General features: G+C 38.0%; 1 protein-coding gene across 1 annotated transcript in view; it reads left to right on the top strand.

Annotated features, from left to right (window-relative positions):
- Positions 1-18,157, top strand: part of pmfbp1 (polyamine modulated factor 1 binding protein 1) — a 649,032-nt gene that overhangs the window by 526,043 nt on the left and 104,832 nt on the right. The window contains exons 26-29 of the mRNA XM_073070291.1: positions 2,679-2,801; positions 10,593-10,710; positions 12,013-12,170; positions 14,149-14,395. Coding sequence (XP_072926392.1) covers positions 2,679-2,801; positions 10,593-10,710; positions 12,013-12,170; positions 14,149-14,395 — 646 coding nt within the window. The remainder of the gene's footprint in view (positions 1-2,678; positions 2,802-10,592; positions 10,711-12,012; positions 12,171-14,148; positions 14,396-18,157) is intronic.

The raw sequence follows: 18,157 nt of genomic DNA, 5'->3' as shown, positions 1-18,157 counted from the left end.
GTGTTTTTACTAAACCATATTTATTTTTCTTTAGTTTATCCTGCCCATGATCAGCAGCCCATAGGATCACAAATGACAAATGCAACTGTTCTTTCTTATAAATTGCACTATAATATGGTTTTGAAATTGTCCCATGTATTATTTATTCAGTTGATTTAATTATAACACCATGGTTGCTTGACATCTCACAAATTTGATCAATTCTTTTCAAGGAAGCAATGAAGCTGATTGATGAGAATGAAGCAGTGGATGGTGTCTACATCAACTTTATTAAAATGTTTGAACAGATCCCTCATGCTGGGTTGGTCTGGAAGGTTAAGTCATACAGGATCTGTGATAAGTTGTAAATTAGATCAAAACTGGATTTGTCATAGAAGACGGGGTAGTATTAGGAAGTGTCTTTTTCCCCTGCCTGGAGGTCAGTGACCACTGCCCTGAAATATATGTTAATAACTTGGATGAATATGCAGGTAGTCTGAATTGACGAGGTAATCTGAAACTTATATTGTTTTCTCTGGAGCATCAGAAGTTGAAAGGAAACCTGTGGAAGTATATAAAATTTTGGGAAGTGTAGATATCGTTTATCATCAGAATCCTTTTTCCCATGATGGAAAAATAAATTACTAGAGGGCATAGATTTAAAGTGAAAAGTGTAAGTTTAAAGGAGTCTTGCGAGGCAAGTCTTTTACACAGAGAATGCCAGGTACCTAGAGTGCACGGCCAGTTGAGATGCTAAAAGCAGATATATTGTATTGACAACATTTTAGAGGCATTTAGACAGACATGATAGGCAGGGAACAGTGGGATGTGGACTACTTGCAGGCAGGTGTGATTAATTTATAATGGCATTATGGTTGATGCAGACATGATAGGCTAAAGGGCTGGTCCCTGTGCTAGACGTCTCTATGTTCTATGAAATCTGAAATAAAAACAAAATTCCTGGAAATACTTAGCAAGTAACAATGGAATTAACAGAATTAATATTTTAGATCAATGGCATTTCATCAGAATTATTCATCAAAACATAAATCCTCATGAATATTTTAATTGTCCTATGACTACAGAATTTGTAGGAAGGTCAGAAATTGAAGTGCCATTGCCTAAAATTAATCCTCTGAACACATTTTCCATATCTCATAACTTGTTTAACAACAAATCTAGATTTCGCACTTCTCCCTTTATCAGACAATGGAGTGTTTTCAAAATAGATGATTTATTTACGTAGGCAAGGTAGACATAGTCTGGTAGACCATTGCTGTAAACAAAATATCAATTTGTCATTAATTTATAAGTACCAAAAATGTAAAAAAAAGTGTTTTCTTCACCATCTTTTTGAGCTACTTATGCAACTTCTGTCATTTTTTTTCTGAGGAATATTTGTGCTCCTGGCGTTCTTATATTATTAATCAAGCATAGATTTAGCCTAGAACATAGTACAGCTGTGCCAATAATATAAAAGGGAACCGTGAAGAGATTTCAGTGTTATTATTCACAATACATCCAAAGAGAGTTCTTTCTTATTCTTAGAGCACATATGTAAACTGCGATACACTTTCTAGAAAGGCATCCACCGCCAAATTTAAAAGCAAAATTCTGCAAGTGGTGGAAAAGTAAAATAGAAACAACGAATGCCGGAATTACACAGCAGCTCAGGGAACATCTATGGAGAAAGAAACGTAATTAATGTTTCAGAAAAAGGGCCTTTCACCAGAGCATGGAACAGTAAGAAATGAAACAAAAACAGTGATAAAGGAAATAAAGAGAAGCAGCTCATCTTTGACTATGCATACAGGAGTTCAACAATTTCAGATAACCCTCCATTCTACTTCTATAGCTCACATCCCCAGCATTCAGATATTTTTTCCTCTCTCCCCCTCTGTTAAAGCTAGGTTTCATTTGTTTCTCTATATTTATACCTCCCTCAAACACTTATTGTTATACATTATCCTTTACCATCTTCTTTCAGCCTATACCATCATCATTCAGTCTCTCCTGATCTCCAACCTATCATAGATATTTCCATTTGGCCTCTCCACCCTGCCCCCTTCTCTATAATTATTAAACTTGTTTCTAGTTTTTCTCAGTTTAGACTTTAAGTTGAACATTAACTCTGTTTTTGTGTAAGGAGCAGAGGCCACGAGCAGCCCGTCCTGGGGTTGTAGGCATGTGTGTGTGAGAGGGTGAAAGGGTAAGAAAGGGACTTAATATGGTTGTGTTGTCTTGTTTTGTGCTGCTGTCATTGCTGTTGCTGCTTGTGTTGTTGTGATCAACATTGTGGGCATGCTATGTTGGCACCAGTGGCAACACCTGCGGGCTGACTTCAGCACATCATTGGGTGTGTTGGTTGTTTGCAAATGAGAAATTTCTCTCTATGTTTTTATGTAGATGTGTAGATGAATCTGGGTGATGCCAACTCTGTTGAATATTTCTGATTTTTTTTTATTCCATTGCAAACGTGGTGGGTTAATGTGGACATCTGAGAGGAAGACACAAAAAATTGCAAATAATCAGTAGGTGCAGTAGCATCCATTGGGGAAAAGAAAATAAGAGTTCATGTTTCAGGTCTAATGAAAGACCCTGCCTGACCTATTGAGTATTTCCTGGAGTTCTCTTTTTATTTTATGTTTCTACTGTCCTTCAAAACTAAAGGTGTTTTTTTTTTTTTTTTGGTTTTCTAGGCTGCCAGTTGGGAAGAAAATGTAGTAAAACTCCAAGCAGATTTTGCTTCCTACAAAGCCACACACAGTCATGCTGATACAGAGTACAATTTCCAGTGTGCTCATCTTGAACAACTAAAGAAGGTATGCCATTTTGTTCCTTATCCTCATTTACTGCAGAATAACATGTTTTGAATCTTGTTCTCAAAATACAAGCCATCAGTAACTTTGAGAACTATGGGGCACAATCTGAAGCAACCTATTTCTTTAATATCACATTAACTAAGAAATATGCACAAGCCTTCCCATTATCAAGGACAACTTCATGAGGTGGTGCCTCAAGAAGGAGGCATCCATTTTGAAGGGCCCTCACCATCCAGGACATGCCCTCTGCTCAATACTATTAGCCTGAAGACCCACACTCAATGTTTTAGGAACAGTTTCTTCCCCTCCGCCATCAGATTTTCAAATGCTCCAAAAATTTGTGACTAATATCTCACTATGGCTCTTTTGCATTGCTTTTCTATTTTTTCAGAATCAGAATCAGATTTAATATCACTGGCGTATGTTATGACAATTGTGAATTTTATGGCAGCAGTACAATGAAATACACAATAAATAAATATACTGAAAAAAACTGAGTTACTTTGAGTATATATATGTCTACTAAATAGTTAAAATAAATAGTGCAAAATAACAGATAATAAAGTAGTGAGGTAATGTTCATGGGTTCAATGTCCGTTTAAAAATTGAATGGCAGAGGGGAAGAAGCTGTTTCTAAATCGCTGAGTGTGTGCCTTCAGGCTTGTGTACCTCCGTTCTGACAGTAAGAATGTGAAGAAGGTATGTCCTGGGTGGCAGGGATCTTTAATGATCCTAAGGCATCCCTCTTTGAAGATGTCTTGGATACCATGGAGGTTGGTACCCATGATGGAGCTGACCAATTTTGCAAGTTTCTATTACTTTCTATTATTCTTTCTGTACAAGTTACAGGTTTTTATTGTAATCTGTATTGCCTGCAATATGCTACAAAATGGCAAATTTTGCAACTTATGTCAGTGGCAATAAACCTGATTATGATTCAGAGATTAAAACTCAATATATTAAACTAAAATTACTTAAAATTACATAGAATTTACAACAAAGAAATGATCAATTTGGCTCAGAAGATCTGTTCTGCACCTGGGCCTTTTCCCATCCTGTCTCATTGGTTTTCTACTCCTTTCATCCTCCCGTACATACATTAAGGCTTTTCCTAAATATGCCAGCTCTCTCTGTTGCTGCCCCTCAAAAGTGTGGCAGGTTGTACGTATTCATTATCATCGATAATAAAAGGCTTTCCAAATTTCTTAATTTGATCTTAACATCATAACATCTCAATTATGTTCCATACGCACAAAGAGTTGGTGGGGATCATCACAAAGTAAATTCATAGAACTGTACTAAAACCAAAACTGAAATGCTAGAGCAGACACCGGATCTTATGCAACCACTACTTCCCACCCCCAGATAGCTGAGCACCCCTCTTCCAGCTTTAATACCTATAAGAAGTGCTCTCACTGAGGCCAGGGCGGGTGCAGTGCAACAACGCTCTAAGGAAAACTGATTCTACTCTGGACAGAATTGTTCACAGTGGAGTGTAGCTACTTTCCAAGGCTCATCTTATCAATCAGATAGAACAGAAAGCAGACCTTCCCTTTGATGGACCTGCCTAAATTGCATTCCTTTCTAACCTCTCTGAAATCCCCTTCCTGCCATCAATGTGGGAACGAACACCAGTATGATAGACAGTAGTGGGCCAAGGAATATTATCTTTAGAAAGATCAGAGCAACTTGGAACTAGCAGGAAGTAAGACCTTGATCCAATTATTGCCAATTATTTATATATAATTTCTTTCAGAGATATATGTATGTATTTCTAAAAGAAGCAAGTAAGCAAAATAAATTTATAATGGAAATAGAAACAAAAACAGAAAATACTGGAAGTGCTGTATCTGTACTTGATCAGGCTGCATCTGTGGGAAAGAAAACATAGTCAACATTTCAGAGTGGAGACTTGTATAGAACACTGTAAGGGAAGCTGCATAGGCTGGCATTTTGTCATGTAATTAAACTCATCTATGGAGTTCCTCGAAGCATTCTAAGCATGTTATATGTCAAAGATGCCATACAAAGATAGGTGGAGGGGCAGGTAGTGATGAGTAAGCAGGGAGTCTACAGAAGGACTCACAGATGAGGAGAATGGGCAAGGAAGTTGCAGGTAGAATATAGTGTAGGGAATTATATGGTCATGCACTATGGTCATAAAGGCGAAGACTATTTTATTAATGGGGAGAAAGTTCAGAAATCAGAGGTGAAAAGGAACTTGGGAGAATGTGTGCAGGATTCCCTAAAGATTGAGTCAGTGGTAAGGAAGGCAAATGCAATGTTACAATTCATTTCAAGAGACCTAGAATATAAAATCAAGGATGTAATTTTGATGTTTTGTAAGGCATTGGTCAGGCTGCACTTGGAGCATTGTAAGCAGTTCTGGCCCCCCTATCTAAGAAAGGATGTGTTGGCACTGGAGAGGGTTCTGGGGAGGTTCAGGAGAATGAGCCCAGGAATGAAAATGTTACCATATGAGGAGTATTTGATGGCACTGCGCCTGTAGTCACTAGAGTTTACAAAGATGAGGGAGGATCTAATTCGAACCTACCAAATGTTGAAAGACCCAAACAGAGCTGACATGGAGAGATTACTTCCTATAGTGGGGGAATACAAGGACATCTCTTTAGAACAGAGATGATGAGGAAATTATTTAGCCAGAGGGTGGTGAATCTGTGGAATTTATTGCCACAGACAGTTGTGGAGGCCAATCATTGTGTATATTTAAAGCAGAGGTTGACAGGTTCTTGATTAGTAATAGTGTCAAAGGTCTGGGGTGAAGACAAGAGAATGGAATTGAGAGAGATAATAAATCCACCCAGGACATATTCTTTTCTCTCTGCTGCTCTCAGGAAGAAGGTTCTGGAGCCTCAGGACCCTCACCACCAGGTTCTGGAAATGCCATTACCCCCTAACCATCAGGCTCTTGAACCAATAGTGATAACTACACTCAACTCCACTTACCCTATCATTGAAATGTTACCACAATCTATAGACTCACTTCATGGTGAAGAACCCTGCTGCACCTGATGACCCTATGATCTCCATCTCAGAGGCCAATGTTAGGCTGTCTTTAAAGAAAGTGAACCCTTGCAAGGTGGAAGGTCCTGATGGAGTACCTGGTAAGGCTCTGAAAACCTGTGCCAACCAACTAGTGGGAGTATTCAAGGACATTTTCAACCTCTCACTGCTACAGGTGGAAGTTCCCACTTGCTTCAAAAAGGCAACATTTATACGAATACCTAAGAAGAAGAATGTGAGCTGCCTTCATGACTATTGCCTGGTAGCACTCACATCAACAGTGATGGAATGCTTTGAGAGATTGGTCATAACCAGACTGAAGTCTGGCCTCAGCAAGGAACTGGACCCATTGCAATTTGCCTATCGCCACAATAGGTCAACGACAGATGCAATCTCAATGGCTCTCCACACAGCCTTAGACCACCTGGACAACACAAACACCTACGTCAGGATGCTGTTCATCGACTATAGCTCACTCAGCATTTAATACCAATGTTCCCACAATCCTGATTGAGAAGTTGCAGAACCTGGGCCTCTGTACCTCCCTCTGCAATTGGATCCTCGACTTCCTAACTGGAAGACCACAATCTGTGCGGATTGGTGATAACATATCCTCCTCGCTGACGATCAACACTGGTGCACCTCAGGGATGTGTACCTAGCCCACTGCTCTACTCTCAATATACACGTGACTGTGTGGCTAGGAATAGCTCAAATACCATCTATAAATTTGCTGATGATACAACCATTGTTGGTAGAATCTCAGGTGGAGACAAGAGGGCATACTGGAGTGCGATTTGCCAACTACTGGAGTGGTGCCGCAACAACAACCTGGCACTCAACATCAGTAAGACAAAAGAGCTGATTGTGGACTTCAGGAAGGGTAAAACAAAGGAACACATACTAATCCTCATAGAGGGATCAGAAGTCGAGAGAGTGAACAGTTTCAACTTCTTAGCTGTCAAGATCTCTGAGGATCTAACCTGGTCCCAACATATCGATGCAGTTATAAAGATCACAAGACAGCGGTTATACTTCATTAGGAGTTTGAAGAGATTTGGCATGTCAACAAACACATTCAAAGACTTATATGGATGTACCGTGGAGAGCATTCTGACAGGCTGCATCAGTAGTATGGAGGGGCTACTGCACTGGACCGAAAGAAGCTGCAGAAGGTTGCAAATCTAGTCAGCTCCATCTTGGGTACTAGCCTACGAAGTACCAAGAACATCTCCAGCAAACACTTCCAGCACCCAGGGCATGCCCTTTGCTCACTGTTACCATCAGGTAGGAGATACAGAAGCTTGAAGTCACACACTCAGCGATTCAGGAACAGTTTCTTCCCCTCTGCCAAGTGGACATTGAATCTTTGACACTACCTCACTTTTTTTAATACACGGTTTTTGCACATTTTTAAAATCTATTCAATATACGTAATTGACTTACTTGTTTATTTATTATTATTATTGGGTTTTTTTCCTCTGCTAGATTATGTATTGCATTGAACTGCTGCTGCTAAGTTAACAAATTTCACATCACATCCCAGTGATAATAAACCTGATTCTGATTCTGATTCTGAAGGACTCTTCATCTCACATTCTTAATATTTACTGCTTATTTACTTATTATTATAATTATTTCTTTAACTTTTCCTTTGTATTTGCACAGTTTGTTGTCTTTTTCATTTTGGGCACTTCTCCGCTCTGTTCAATGCAGTCTTTCATTGATTCTATTATGTTTCTTGGAATTACTGTGTATGTCCGCAAGAAAATGAATCTCAGGATTGTATATGACGACATATATGTACTTTTATAATAAATTTACTTTGAACTTTGAACTTTGAATTCAACCATGATGGAATGGCAGAGCAGAATTGATATACCAAGCGGTAACTCTGCTCTGTTCTCTTATGGTCATATGGTCATTAGATTTTACAAATATCACCAGATATTGCTGCCCTTACCATATTGATGGTTACCTTTAAAAAAAAGAAGACAATGTGATTTCATTTCTGATGTGAATCTTTGATGCCCTTATTTCAAGATTTACAGCATTTTGTCTTGGATTTCCAGTCCTGAAAACCTACGTCCCAGACTCAAAGGAACATGGAATCATTTTGTGCTAAGACCTATGAAAAAGCATGTGACATTGCTTCCAATTAGCTTTGTGTACTGTCCAGGCATTTTCAATAACAGTTCCAAAAATAAAATGTAGGAATCGAGTGTTCTGGAGATATGAGTGCATAAATCTACTAAGGACATTTTGAGAAAATAGTTAAGATGTATGAGACATTGGGACTTCATAAACTAAAGTGAGCACAGAAGAAGTAAAGTTATTATAAATTTGTCAAAGCTTTCACTAGGATGCAATTACTCCACTCCTAGACACACCCTTCAGGACAATGAGAAGGCACTTGGGAGAATATAGAAGAATTTACCACAATGGTTCATGGTATGAGGGATTTTAACCATATGGATGAGTTGGAGAAGCTGGGCTTGTTTTTATACAAGTAAAGAAAGTCACAGACGTGGAAGGGATGTTTCCCATGGTGGGGGAGTCTAGGACAAGAGGGCACAGCCTCAAGATGGAGGGTTGTCTATTTAAAACAAAGATGCGGAGAAACTTCTTTAGCCAAAGGGTGGTGAAACTTGTTTATGATCACAAGCAGCTGTGAAGGCCTGGTCGTTGGGTATATTTAAGGCAGAGCTTGATAGCTTTTTGATTAGACATGCCATCAGATATTATGGAGAGAAGGCCAGGGATTGGGGCTGAGGAGGGGGAAAAAAAGGATCAGCTATGATTAAATGGCAGAGCAGACTCAAGGGCCAGATGGCCAAATTCTACACCTATGTCTTATGGAAATTGAGAGGAGATTTAATAGAGAATTAACAAATCACAGCAGGCTTAGTAAAGATAGGGAAAGGAAGATATTCCCATTTGGTTAATGGTGCAAAGACTAGAGGACAGATTAAAGATTTTGGGAAAAGGAGTGAAGCAGGAAAATTTTTCTTTCTTCAAGCAATTAGTAATGACTTGCAGCCCTTTGCCCACAAGTATCATGAAGGTATTTTCATCATTAATTGAACTCAATTCATATGCTGCTATATAATGTAAATATTCTTGGGCATCCAAACTTATTAATATGATGGAATATCAAAATATTATAGAGCAGTTTATGCCAACATATTCCAGAAGCTGTAGAGGATTGTCAATTTAGTCAGCTCCATCTTGGGTACTAGCCTACAAAGTACCCAGGACCTCTTCAAGGAGCAGTGTCTCAGAAAGGCAGTGTCCATTATTAAGGACCTCCAACAACCAGGGCATGCCCTTTTCTCACTGTTACCATCAGGTAGGAGGTACAGAAGCCTGAAGGCACACACTCAGCGATTCAGGAACAGCTTCTTCCCCTCTGCCATCCAATTCCTAAATGGGCATTGAATCCTTGGACATTACCTCACTTTTTTAATATACAGTATTTCTGTTTTTTGCACAATTTTTAATCTAATCAATATACATATACTGTAATTGATTTATTTATAATAATTATTATTATTTTGTTTTTTTCTCTATATATGTATTGCATTGTACTACTGCTGCTGCTAAGTTAACAACTTTCACGTCACATGCCGTTGATAATAAACCAGATTCTCATTCTGAAGAAGGTTGTTGTTCATTGCATAACAAGATGGGATACTCAGTTTAAAAGGCTTCAAGCTCATATCTTACAGAGATAGAATATTATCAATTAAAATAAATAGTCTTGCATAGATCATTAACTGCACACCATCTGGTGAAATAAATATTTCTTCTCTACCTTATTGAACATGTAAAATTTTTATACTTGTAAGTTAAGGATGATAAATGTTTTATTATTGCAATGAGTATTGCTCATTATCACTGGGTTACCTTATAATACCCTAAGATCCAGCAATGCTTAGCTGCGTTTCTCCAGACTTCGAACTCGAGTCATGCAACGGCAATAAATACGACCAATGTTATTTAAATTATGTAGCATGTCATATTTATTATGAACAGTACTTTCAAATCCTGGAAACTTTTCATGCAAGCTACATGTAGTGAGGCAAAAAAGACCAGGAATCACAAGCTAAGCTAGTTTATCATGCAATAGTAACAATTTAGTTTATGGCATTGGTAACTTGGCTGACATTCTTTTACTGTTATTTGAGCGAAAGTGAAGACAGACTATTGCTATCAAATCATTCTTTGCTTTTAAAATGTGTTCTTCCAGGATTTTGCACAAACCATTACCTGGAACTCTGAACACTTTCCTGTTGATATTGTTTTGCTTTCTCTGATTCCTGAAATTATTTTTTTAAAAAGCAAATCAGTCACCAAAAATAAAGGAAACATTTTGTTTAATAGATGATCAATTTGCCTGATCTATTAAAGACTCATAATTTTGTTACATTGAATACTAATAATGTCCATTTAAAAATAAAAAGGTAGTACCCATTGTGCCTGATTGCTATGGGCAGAAACTAGAAATCCAAGTCTACTTAGTTGGAGATAAGTAATGACGAGTCCACAACTCTTCCCTAAATAAACGAAGTGCGTGTGCAAATCAGCATTTATTGGAAACACTACTATTAACTCCACTAACTTTAGTGATGTGGGAAGAGTGAAATTAAAATCTTTTAACTAGATCTTCCACATTGCTTTTGTTCAGCTGCTGTGGTTGAGTGAAAGTGGGAGCTAACTTTTGCTAATCAAATAATTTTTTTTTCTTTTTTAAAATTTGTACTTCCAGGATTTTGCCCAAGCCAATACTCAGAACTCTGAATATTTTCAGGAGATCAAAAAATACCAAGAAATAATGCATAAAATGAACCTGCAGTTAACTACTGTAACCGAACAAAAGGACAATGGTAATATAAACACATTCCTTGTCAATCTAGGGATGAAATATGTCATTGATAATATTTTAAATTCTCATAAATTTACCATTTGTTAATTTAACAAAGAGAATTATGTGTAAGATAAAGTGGGATGAAGTATGACTCAAGAAAACTGCTCAGTATGTCAGTGATTTTAAACATTGAACTTTATCTAAGCATTTCTGACACTTCTTGGCCAGAATACACGTGGAGTGAATGCACAACTGCCAGTAGATGAGAACCATTTTGGTGCTTGTCTGCCTACTAGTAAGTGACTGCTTTGGTGTCCAGGGAGTTTTTGAGAATTTAAGACAGGCTGGCTGTTACCAGTCCTCTGGCCCCACAAAGGAAAGATGTGTACCTGCCTTTTGTCTGATTTATATCTACATTATGCCTCTACCTTCATGGAAATTGTTCATGTGGACAACAAGGGATGGTGCAGGAAGGGGTGATGCATTCCCATGTTCCTATTGAATAATTCCATGTCTTTGTCTACCTCTGGCCAGGAAATCTGTTGAGCCAGAAGAATCGGATGGAAAACAAAAGCCATAAATTAATTTGTACACTTTTTTATTGTTATGCAAGTGTAAGTCATTTATTTTTCCTAGAGTGAAATATGATAACAACTGGAACCTAATTTGGGAAATCGTTCCCACAGACTGTGCGGGCATAGTGGTACTTTCAGAATTGTTCCTTACAGACAATCTGCAAAGCTTCGAATCCATAACAGCCCCTGGACTCACCTGATCCTTGTGGCAAAAGCAACCTAACAGACACTGGCATAGAGATGAGAATGAAAAACCCATAGATTCCTCAACATTCACTCCAGACCATCAAAGACATCATAAAAAGTCAAGCAGCAAATGACTTCACACACTCAGAGATATATTGGAATGTTCTTTATTTGCATGGAATTCAGCTCTATTGAGTATGGAGAAGAGGCATGAAACTGTGGAATTCATTGTCACAGGTGGTTTTGGAGCCCAAGTCATTGGGTATATTTAAGGGAGAGGTTGATAGGTTCTTCAATGGTCAGAACATGAAGGAGATTGAGGCTGAGAGGGAAGTGGATCAGTCATGATAAAATGGTAGAGCAGACTCAATGGGCCAAATGGCCTAATTCCTTAATTCTGCACCTATATCTTATGGTCATATATTAGAAAGTTAATTTCAAAACAACTTCTACATCCTTTCTCAACTGGCAGTTTGTAAATGGGTATTACAAAAAGTTTAATTGCCACTACACTCTTACATAACGCGCAGTAAAATTTTTAATTTAAACCTTACCTAAAGAGATAACACACTTGGAGAAGTTTGCTCAAAACCTGCAACTTGACAAGGCGTCTGATTTACAAAAACACCAGATGGAGACAGCTAAACTGGGACAGCAGATTATGAAACTGGAGAATGATCTCCACAACTGTCAAAAACTGTGCACCCAACAAGAACAGGTGAGCAGGATTTAATACAAATTATTCAAGCTGTCTATTCTGAAAATAACATGGAAAGTAATATACTGAATTGAAAATGTAATTTATGTGAAACTGCAATGGGTAGAAATTAATCAGCTGATGTTTTGCATTGCACTGTACTAGTAACATTAACAAATCAGTATCTTCCCCCTAGCCAACATTCAGATTTATTCATTTATTTATCACATGTACATCGAAACATGCAGTGAAATGCGTGATTTGTGTGAACAACCAACACCCACAAGGATTGGCTAGGAGCAGCCCTCGAGTGTCGCCACACATTCCGGTGCCAACGTAGCATGTTCTTCATGCTTGGCAGAACAACACAGAACACAAGTGACAAAACAACAGCACCAATACAAGTCCCACTCCTTCCTCCCACACGCTTACTTTCAACCCCAGGATAGGCCGTCTTTGGCCTCCAGCCTCGTACTTACAGCCATCGGGCCTTCAGCTTCCCCAGTGGACTCACAGGCCCAACATCTCTGGCATTAAGGCTGTAACCACACACCACAGACTCTGAGGGGGAGGGCATATTATTCCAATGCTCAACATCAAAACTCCTGAAGTAAGCACTCTGAGCTCTGCCAAGACTAAACGTTAGTGGTGCACAGAGATAACAATACAAAGATATTTTTGAAACTGATCATAATGGAGCCCAAAGAAAATGGCAGAAGTGGCGCATTACCTCCACCCTACTGGGGTGGTGCCTGTATCATCAAGCAACTATGGCAGAACCTGCAGATCTCACATTGTTTTCAATAATCACCTCAGAACCTATTCAACCAAGAATCATCTTTGATTTCAAGGATAATGAATTGTAACATCGATGTAGGTGGAATTCAATTTGCATATGTTAGCACATTGTACACAAGACCAATTTCAACTTGAATGTCTTTTTCCTAACCAGAAAAGATATAAACACAAATTGCATTACATTTGAGTATATTTTAATAACATTAATTGATCACAATGAACATAGCAGATTTGAAATCTTTCTTTCATGATAAATATTAATGCTAATCGTGAATACAAAGAATTATGGAGATTCACGAAGATATATTTTCGTCCCAAAGGCAGAATTTCTCCTCTATGTATTACCAATGAGTGGGGTCAACCTGCCTGTGGTTGCAAGCATTTTCATTAGACCAATTCCTGGAAAACCTACTGCATAACTAATTTATTCAGGATTCTACCCTCTTTAGCAACATGTGTTGCATTCCCCCGAGAGTTATTTTAATCCAGCCTTTGCTTATCTAATGATGTGGAAAAAGTCATTAGCACTTTAGCATAAACATTGGTCAAAACTGATAGTAGCTTGAGGCAATTTGTGACTAATTTGCTGTCCTAAAAGTTTTTCATTTATAATTGCCTAGTAATACATTGGGAGTTTTCTGAAGTGAAATAAAACTAACACATGGTGTGCTTTTTAAAAATGTAGTCAATTATATGCAGTAACTCAATCTAAATGAAAATGTTCTACTTACATTTCAGAAACATAACTGAATATTATCATAAAGGACATTTGACAAGGAGGAAAACTAGTAATCAAGCCTTTCAGTTAAATAAAGCCTTCTGATTACAATGATTAATAGCTTTTTATTCTAAAGAAAATGTGTTGCCTTTCAACATCTTAGCAACAAAATTTATTTCAATCCCTATCCATTAAGTTAATGAATTTGCTGCTGTTGATTCATATTTCAGGGCTATAAGTTAGATCTGCTGGTGAGAGCCTTCCTCATCAGCCTGTAGATGCATTCTTAATTCAGCTCTTCTGTGATAGATGTGTTTGAAGCTGCATACTCACTTTGATGTTCCTTATTTAAGGTTTAATGCAGCCTCTGATGGGCACAATCAACTTTTGATCCAAGTGATTAAGCACTGGTTTTGGTCTGCTTAAATAATGCTCTTAGAAGTGAATTTCCACTGTACATATTCTCCATGGTTTCCTCCAAAGGCAATACAGAAGAGAGATGACCTCTTGAGAAAGTCCGAAGCAGATCTGCTCCAGGCTCGTGATAGTATCAAAGGGAAGGTAAGAGAAATTGAGAAGCAAGGCAGCATGGTGAAAGCCTTAACGATGGATCTTCAGAGGCTGGGAAAAGAAATGCAGCAAAAGGAAAATGATATCAATTCCATCAAGACTGAGAGAGAGCAGCTGAAACAGGATCTACAAAAGACCAACAAACAACGTAGAGAGCTTGGTAAGGCATGCTGGAATTTTCTGCTATATTTGACGCAATGAAATTTTAAATGCAATATCTCATTGACAGAACAAGCGTATACCCAAATTACTTGCCAAAAGTGTCTTTTTTTTATCACATCTGGATTATTTAAGTACAATTTCCATTTTCCAGAATATTTTTCTGCATGCTTAGTTTTAAATGACTTAAGATTCTCCTTGCAGGTTTTTCATGGTCTTCTTGTACTTCACTGAATTAATCAATTTCTAAAAGGATTAGTACCTGATATCTCACTGGAGACACCGATTTTTGCAACACCCATCAGTGATATAAGTAAAAGGCCAGATGTTGTGGTGAAAATCAGCTTCTAGAAACTTCTGGAAAGCACAGTTAACTCCTAGATCTAGCAAGTGCCCAATGCCACCTTATCCTCTAGCTCCTTTCAGAATATATCAAATATTATGAAATTACTATACTGTAATTGTAGATCTTAACTAAACCAAATACAAAGAGTTCAGTCATGTCATTTCAGTCTAAATACTTTAGATAATTTAATAAATCACAATCAATATTTTTAAAAAAACTCTCTTGCATTCAAAATTAACTATAAACAATTAAGAAATAAAGTATAATTCCTTCAGTTTTTACTTCTACCTAATATCTTAGCCTAAAATTTCTTTATTTCACTTTCTGTACCTGATTTGATATTGAGACACACTTCCTGTTTCTGTACTCTAAAGATTCTACAATCAAATTACTTAGAGGTATGATGATGCTGCTGTCAGATGGGATTAAGATGCTCTGCTGTTGGTAAAAATCAAATAACTGCATATGCTGGAAATCCAAAATAAAAATAGAAAATTCTGGAAACACTCAGCAGGTCAGGCAGCATCTGTGGAAAGAAAAAAGGTTAAAGTTTTAGATTGCTTAAATAATACTCTGAGAAGTAACTTTCACAGTGCATATTCTTGAGATAAGAGTTCTCTTTCCATAAATGTTACTCAACGTGCTGAGTCATTTCAGCATTTTCCATTAACTCTGTGAAAGGTGTTGCACCTTGCGCACATTAATAATATTAACAGCCCTTTCCCCTCTCCCATCTCAGAAACCCTTGCACAAAACCCTTTAAGCAGCTACTGTGGTACCAATTTTGCTTTCCTTTTCGTTTTATAGATCAATCTGTGTGCATCTTCTCTACAACAGAATACTTGTCTTGCATTTCCCTCAGCACTGAAATGGCCCTAATCAAAGTGATAAATTATATACTAATTAACAATGCTGTCATTGTCAAACTCTTGAGATAAAGCTAAAGAGGGTACTAGAAAAATTCCCAAGGATGTCACTGGAACTGGAGGTCTTGATTTATAAAGAGAGATTGAAAAAGATGGGTCTGTTATGACTGGAGCAGACAAATGACCTTACAGTAGCTTATAAAACCATGAGGGCATAGAAAATGTGGATGCTTACCATCTTCCAAACTCAATGGGCCAAATAGCCTAATACTACTCCTATATCTTATGATCTTTAAGGATAAGGGGGTCCAAAACCTGAAGACCCTAACTTTAAGTGAGAAGGGAAGATTTAAAGGGAATTTTATCACAGAGAGGATGGTGGTTGAATTGAATGAGCTGCCAGAGGAAGTGATAGCCACAAATACAATCATAAAGTTTAAAAACTACTTAGACAGTCACTGGATAAAAAAAGGTTTAGGGGGGTATGGGCCAAATGCACACAAATGGGACTAACTCAGGTGAGCATTTTAGTTGACATGAATGAGTTGGATGGAGTAGCCTGTACCCATGCTATATAACCCTTTTTCCCAGTGCAGCAATAGGTAATAAAAGAAGCCATACATTTCATAGGATATTAAAGGGTATTTTTTAATTGTATTGATGCATGAAGGGTTCTCGGGTCCAAGTCCATAGATCTCTGGAAGTGGCTACACAGTTTAATAGGGTATTAAAGGGTATTTCATATATTTGGATGGAAGTATAGGGGGAATGTCAGAGGTATGTTTTTTTTACAGAGAATGGTAAGCACATGGAATGCATTGCTGGGGATGGCGGTAGAAACAGATATATTAGGGGCATTTAAGAGATCCTTAGATAGGCACATGGATGAAATCAAAATGGAGAGCTATGTAGGGAGGAAGGATTAGATTGATCTTGGAGTAGGTTAAAAGGTCAGCACAACATTATGGGCCAAATGGCCTGTACTGTGCTGGACTAACATTTTCTGCTCTTTGCAGTAGTGGAAATGTTGAGAAATCATTTCTCTCCAAAACTTTTTTTCCATTGTCTAGCTAAAAGGAATACGGTAGTTCTCATTTGAGTCCATTCTCAGTTACTCAATGTTAATTTTAACTTCACTAGTCAGACCATCTTCAACATTTTTCATTCTAAGTCTCTACCTATTTGAACCTGCCTTGGAGTCTTCATTTTCTCATGAGTCCTTCAGCAATATTGTTCAATGACATTCAGTCAGGGTCCCATATCCACTGATAACACACCTAGCTTCCTGTCCCCTTTGGGCTGTCAAGACATTTCTCTAACATGCAGTCTTCTTTGAGCTGGATCTTCCCAATTCCAGTATCTCAAATCTTCACAGCTGTCCTCATCAGAGTTCAGTGTGACTATGTTAATTTGCTAGGATATTTTGAGATAAAGAAAGAGGTAGTGTTGGGGTTCATAACATTAAGGTGGATAAATCCTTAGAGACTGATGGGATTATTGACAGAAGCAAGTGATATAATTTCTGAGGCCTTGACCAATGTCTTAATGTCCTGTCTGGCCACAGGCATGGTCCCAAAGGGATAGTGTGTAGCTAATGTTGTTCCATTATTCAATAGAGAAATTGGGATAATCATAGTAATCAGCGACTGGTGAATGTCTCATCAGTGGTAGCAAAGTTACTGAAGAAAATTCTTAGGGATTGCATTTATGTGCATTTGAAAACCCTGGCCTATTTAGAGGCAGTCAGCAGGGCTTTGTGCAGAGCAAGTCAAGTCCTACTGACTTGAGTTTTGCAAGTATGTGACAAAGGTGATAGATAAATGTAGAGCTGCTGATGTTGTCTACATGGATTTTAGTAAACCGTTTGACATGGTCCTTCAAGGGAGATGCATACAGAAGACTAAGGTGACTAGGATCCAAGGTGAATTGGCCATTTGAATTCAAATTTGACTTGCCCAGAGAAGACAGAAGGCAATGGTTGATGGGACTTATTCTGGCTTGAGATGTGTGACTAGTAGTATTTCATACTAGGGCCTCTGCTGTTTATGAAACAGTATACATAAATGACTTGGATGAAAATATAGATGGGTGGGTTGATACATTTGCAGACGACATGAACATCGGTAGTGTTGTAAATAGCACAGGAAACTGACAAAAGATACATTGAGAAATATATCAGTTGCAGTCATGGGCAAGGAGTTGGCAGATGGAGGCTAGGCCAGTCAAATGTGAAGTGTTGCACTTTGGAACACCAATTGTAAAGGGATAGTACACTATTAACAGCAAAATTGTTAACCGTATTGGTGCATGGAGGGATCTTGGATCCAAGTCCACAGGTCTCTGGAAGTGGCTACACAATTTGATAGGGTACTAAAGAAGCCATATAGCATGCTTGTCTTTATTAGATGAAGAACTAAGTTCTTCAATATAAACATTCTGTAGGCAGAAGGGATTAGTTTAGTTGGGCATTTGATTTCTAAATTAATAGTTCAGCACAATATTGTGGCCCAAAGAGCCTGTTCCTGTGTTGTATTGTTCTACTTCTTTGTTC

The sequence above is a fragment of the Hemitrygon akajei genome, chromosome 17 (genome assembly GCF_048418815.1).
Source record: "Hemitrygon akajei chromosome 17, sHemAka1.3, whole genome shotgun sequence".
Lineage (NCBI taxonomy): Eukaryota > Metazoa > Chordata > Chondrichthyes > Myliobatiformes > Dasyatidae > Hemitrygon > Hemitrygon akajei.
Note: the sequence above shows the minus strand (reverse complement) of the source record. Positions and strands in the feature narration are given on the sequence as shown.